Below are 6,000 nucleotides of genomic sequence, written 5' to 3'. Positions count from 1 at the left end.
CTAAAAATAGAACTACCATACGACCCAGCCATCCCACTACTTGGCATATACCCTGAGAAAACCATAATTCAAAAAAAGTCATGTACCACAATGTTCACTGCAGCTCTATTTACAACAGCCAGGACATGGAAGCAACCTAAGTGTCCATCGACAGATGAATGGATAAAGAAGATGTGGCACATATATATAATGGACTATTACTCAGCCATAAAAAGGAATGAAACTGAGTTATTTGTAGTGAGGTGGATGGGCCTAGAGTCTGTCATACAGAGTGAAGTAAGTCAGCAAGAGAAAAACAAATACTGTATGCTAACACATATATATGGAATCTAAAAAAAAAAAAAGGTTCTGAAGAACCTAGGGGAAAAACAGGAATAAAAATGCAGATGTAGAGAATGGACCTGAGGACACGGGGAGGGGAAAGGGTAAGCTGCGACGAAGTGAGAGAGTGGCATGGACATATATACACTACCAAATGTAAAATAGATAGCTAGTGGGAAGCAGCTGCATAGCACAGTCAGATCAGCTCATTTGCGACCACCTAGAGGGATGGGATAGGAAGGGTGGGAGGGAGATGCAAGAGGAAGGGGATATCGGGATATATGTATATGTATAGCTGATTCACTTTGTTATAAAGCAGAAACTAACACACCATTGTAAAGCAATTATACTCCAATAAAGATGTTAAAAAAAAAGAATTGTTACTGCTGAGAATACATTTTACGTAAGAGGGTTTTTAAAGCAGAAAAGAACAACCACAGGGAACAGTTAATCCCTATTTTGTTATTTTGAGTGGGAATTAAATAAAATTTTTAGATATCAATGGTGTATTTAATTTGAATAGTTCTGATTAATAACTGCTGCTTATCTTCTCACACAAGGAACAGATTTCCACCCCATCCTGGGTAATAACAGTAACAACCACTTCTGTAAAGCTTACTACGTGTTAGGTACTCTTCTAAGCACTTTAAAGATATGCACTCATTTAATCTTAATGACAACTCTAAGAGGTAGGGAATATTATCCCCAGTTTACACATGAAGAAACTCAAGTCTAGAGAAGAAGTTAAGTAACTTGTCCAAGGTAATACAGCTAGGAAGTAGTGGAGCTAGAATTCAAATGTAGGCAGTTTAGTTGCTGAATCCATTCTCTTAACCACTCTGCAGCATGAGAGAGCAGAGCATTTCATATACAAGTATTTTTAGACCTCTGCTTCCTGTAATAGAAGACTGGGTAACTCAGATGAACCCTCCCAGACAGCTAGAAAAGCTGTCGATTTTTAAAAATTGAATCAAATACATCAGAGAATTAACAAAGGGTAGAGAATTATCAGGCCACAGCCCAAAGATGGCAGAAAGCAGAGAAGTAAGCCACACCTGGGGCTTCTTTCACTATAGGGACATTTGACAATTCTGGAAAAGACAGCTAGGAGGCTGTTCAGTATTTTTGCCAGTTTCATAAGGCTACAGGAACAAAAGTTGAAGTCCAAGTCCTGTCAAGAGTGAGAGCCTGGCAAAACCCTCAAGATTGGACTGGGACTCTGAAAGGCTACATCTTAGGAATAAGGGTGAACCAGAAGTAAACTGAAACTTTCATGGACTGCAGTCCAGTTTCAAGTCATCTGGGTAGACCAGAAAATTTCAATCCCTGAAACTGAATTAAGGTGATCCTGTCCTACCAATGCTTCTTCCAGGCATCTAAGGGCAAGGAAAATCCTCTATGAAGGAATATAATATTATCTGAGATTTTAAGCTATTTTTCAAATAAAATATCTGGCACATAGTGAAAGAAAATCAGGCATAAGAGAAAAGACAATATGAACATGATGCAGCAGAAAAAAACAGATATTAAAAACAGATACAGAGGGCTTCCCTGGTGGTGCAGTGGTTGAGAATCCGCCTGCCGATGCAGGGGACACGGGTTTGTGCCCCGGTCTGGGAAGATCCCACATGCAGCGGAGTGGCTGGGCCCGTGAGCCATGGCCACTGAGCCTCTGTGTCCGGAGCCTGTGCTCCGCAATGGGAGAGGCCACAACAGTGAGAGGCCCGCGTACCACAAAAAAAACCCCCAAAAAAACAGACACAGAGACGTTCTAGATATTGGGATTATCAGAGAAAGACTTTAAGATAACTACTGCATTTTCAAAGAGATAATAGATTACATTTAAACTTTTGGCAGAAAATTCAAACCTATAAATAATATGAGAGATGTGAAAAATAAATAGAAATTCAAGAATTAAAAAATGTTTCAAAGGGGTGAAATCACACAGAGTATGATGCAATTATGTCAGAAATCATTGATAAAAAGATAATTTTCATATGTTTTAAAATTAAGAAATACACGTCTAAATGGAATAAATATACCTCTAAATCAAAGAGGAAGTCATAGTGGAAATTAGAAAATATTTTTGAACTAAATTATAAAAAAAATAATGCTATAGTATGCAGTTAAAATTGTACTTAGAGAGAGGTTTATAGACTTTTAAATGGATATGTTAGAAGAAGAAAGACTAAAAATTAATGAGTTAAATACCTTATAAGAAGATACAAGAGGGACTTCCCTGGTGGTTCAGTGGTTAAGAATCTGCCTGCCAAAGCAGGGGACACAGGTTCGTGCCCTGGTCCGGGAAGATCCCACATACGACGGAGCAACTAAGCCCGTGTGCCACAACTACTGAGCCTGTGCTCTAGAGCCTGCGAGCCACAACTACTGAGCCCACGTACCACAACTACTGAAGCCTGCACACCTAGAGCCCATGCTCTGCAACGAGAAGCCACTGCAGTGAGAAGCCCGCACACCGCAACGAAGAGTAGCCCCCACTCGCCACAACTAGAGAAAACCCGCACGCAGGAACGAAGACCCAACACAGCCAAAAATAATTAATTAAAAAGAAAAGAAGATACAAGAAATAAAAAAAATAAAATGGGGCCAAAGAAAGTTGAAAGAAGGCCATAAAGAGTAGAAATGAATGAACCAGAAAACAAATAGTAGAGAAGATCAACAAAGCCAGAGGTTGGTTCTTCACAAAGACTAATAAAATTGATAAATCCCTGAGGAATCCAATAGAGGGGCAAAAAGAAAGGTAGCCAGTGTTATGAATTAAAAAATGGATGTTACAACTGATTCTGCACATATTAACAAGCTAATAAAAGGATTTTATGAAATCTTTATGCCAATAAATTTGAAAATTTTGATGTAATAAATTCCTAGAAAAATACAACTTACCAAAAATTAACACAAGAAGAAACAAGAAATGTGAATAGTTATGGAATGGTTAAAGAAATTGAATTTGTAATTAAACTATTAAAGATATGAAATTTGTAATGAAAATTCTTCTCACAAAGAAAAATCCAAAATCAGACAGCTTTATCAGCAAATTCTTCCAATCACTGAAGGCAGAAATAATTCTAATTTTTATACAAATTATTCCAGAGAATGATAAAAGAGGGACAATTCCTTAACTTGTTTTATAAAGCCAGCAATAAAGGAAAAGTATAGACTAAAAATATAAGTAAAGAAGGAAAAACATAATTAATAAACATAATTAATGTCAGAATGGTGGTTACATTTAGGCAGGAGGGAAGAAGTTGTAATTGGGAACGGGCAGGTGGGTTTCTGGGGGCTGACAATGTTGTTTCTTGACCTTAGTGGTGGTTTCCACTCATTTGCTTTATAATAAATCATTAAGATACACATTTCTGTTTTTTACACTTTGCTGTATTCACACTAAAATTTTTATTGAAATTTATGGGACCAATTTCACTTAATGAGAGAATGGCAAAAATATTTGTTGACTCTCATCCTTAGATTAATATTCTTGACTCTGTCTTTACTTACTCTAAGACTTACAACTTGCATTTCTTCGAGATTATTTTTTAGAGGTTAATCCTTTATTGTGTACTAGTTTCCAAATTCCACTAACATATTATACTGGAATCAACAGTTACAATTACTCTTTTAAAAAAGGCATATTCTTGAATACTCTATACTCCCTAACTTGGGGTATTGTTTTAAAACCCAAAATTTCATCTTGGGTTGTAACACACAAAGATTAACCAATGATCTGTATGTCTGCAAGGTGTACAATATTAAGACAAATGAGATGAGTACAGTTCATCTGGGACTAAATAAACATCGACTCAGCAGTTTTTCTGGGAACTTTCACATCTGTTTCCTAACACTGATTATTTTAATCTATTTGTCTTCAGTCTTTGTCTACCCAGCCCTCATTCAAAAGCATCTGTCTAGATGTAGAAAGCTTTTATAGTAAAAGGAAATTTGATTTAATGATCTGAAATATGAATGATCTTTTATTAGGACCAAGCCATTTTATTTCTTCTCTGTAACTATAGTAAAAGGAACAGCTAAGTGAACATATTGTACATCAAATTTTATTTTGACAGCAATTATAAAGCCTATACTGAAATACTGCTCCTATCCACCTTCCTAAATTCTTTTTAACATCCTCTTTAGGGTAAACACTAAGCATCGAAATATAGCAGACTAAAACAATTCTGCCTCAAATTATGGAGACCCAAACTTTGGTCTATACACTGTTATCAATTTGATTAACTTAAATAAAAGTAGTATTTCTATCATAAAGTTTCTTACTTTTGGAACATGAGGATTAAATTCCACAGCTCTATGAATTGCTTCCACAGCATTAATTTCTGCTGTGCTTAACCCTCTTCTGGAGGCTGTTTCTGGAGAGAATCTATAAGAAAACCACAAAATGAAGAAATAAATATTTAAATAAATAAGTATTTTAATCAATTAATTAATTGAGATCATAATCTAGCCCCCTAAATCAGAGGTTTCTGGTGATGGCCAAAGTCAAAGCCAAATAGCTACTAAACATAAAAGTAAAGCCTTTGGTTCAACATATAAAGGAAGGTAGCATAAGAAATGGAAATCTTCAAGTTAAGGTGAAGAAAGCCTTCAGAAGTCCATTAAAGGCACACTTTGGGCAAAGTAATAAAATAAGAAATGCTACACAGGGACATCTAGAGAATCTCATGAAATAGAAGTACATTCTTATCAAATTTTCACTGTTCACAGACTGTGAACAGTCCATTCTAATTCATATCAAGCCACAGTCATCTAAGGTGAAAGAAAGCAGTTGCCATTTGGTTGGTTTCTGAATAACTTACCTGTGGAATAAAGAGAAATTCATTAAGGACAGCCAAAAGTACAAGGAAATCAGAATAACTAAGAATTATAATCTCAAAACAGGTAACATGAAACATCAAATTTCCACTGTTCACAGACTGTGAACAGTCCATTCTAATTCATATCAAGCCAGTCATCTAAGGTGAAAGAAAGCAGTTGCCATTTGGTTGGTTTCTGAATAACTTACCTGTGGAATAAAGAGAAATTCATTAAGGACAGCCAAAAGTACAAGGAAATCAGAATAACTAAGAATTATAATCTCAAAACAGGTAACATGAAACCTATTTCCCTACCACATACCTTACCATTACCATCATAGCTACTATGTACTGGATGTACTTTCTATCTAGCATTGCTTTGGGCATTTAACACATAATCCTCACACAACCACCTTACAGTATTATTATTCTCATTTTACAGATAACAAAGAAACTCAAACTGATTAACTTGACCAAAGTTCCACAGCTGGTATGCTGTAGACTTTGAATTTGAACCCAAGTTTACTTAGCTCTAAAAACCTTGCTCTTTCCACTACACATAGTAAGAAGCTTCTAAGCCCCATAAGATCAAGGGTTATTCAGCAGGAAGTAGGGGGGAAAAAAAGCATTGTTTAAAGTCAGTGGATGAAAAACAATATTGAGTTTAGCAGTCTTTCTAAACTATTATAGTTTTCGTAACTACTTACTTATCTGAAACAGTCCTTGTCTTCAATAGTGCTGCTGTATAACAGATGGCTGCTGACTTTGGAAGGCTTATATCTATAATAATAATTTTTAATTTAGGTAAGAATCACAAAAATATCTTAAGACAATTTCTAATAAGAACAATTCA

At 35.8% G+C, this 6,000-nt stretch overlaps 1 protein-coding gene across 15 annotated transcripts in view; it reads right to left on the bottom strand.

The window, feature by feature from the left end:
* The window catches only part of ST7L (suppression of tumorigenicity 7 like), a 94,102-nt gene that overhangs the window by 57,341 nt on the left and 30,761 nt on the right, over positions 1 to 6,000 (bottom strand). For all 15 annotated transcript variants that reach the window (XR_003679538.2, XM_007114246.4, XM_028488995.2 and 12 more), the window contains 2 exons: positions 5,855 to 5,927; positions 4,612 to 4,714 (listed from right to left, as the gene is read on the bottom strand). Coding sequence is in view for 14 of the 15 variants with exons in the window: in XM_007114246.4 (XP_007114308.1) it covers positions 4,612 to 4,714; positions 5,855 to 5,927 (176 nt within the window). In the remaining variant the exon portion in view is untranslated. The remainder of the gene's footprint in view (positions 1 to 4,611; positions 4,715 to 5,854; positions 5,928 to 6,000) is intronic.

The sequence above is a fragment of the Physeter macrocephalus genome, chromosome 4, assembly GCF_002837175.3.
Source record: "Physeter macrocephalus isolate SW-GA chromosome 4, ASM283717v5, whole genome shotgun sequence".
Lineage (NCBI taxonomy): Eukaryota > Metazoa > Chordata > Mammalia > Artiodactyla > Physeteridae > Physeter > Physeter macrocephalus.
The sequence above is the reverse complement of the archived record's forward strand: the minus strand, read 5'-3'. Positions and strand labels throughout refer to the sequence as shown.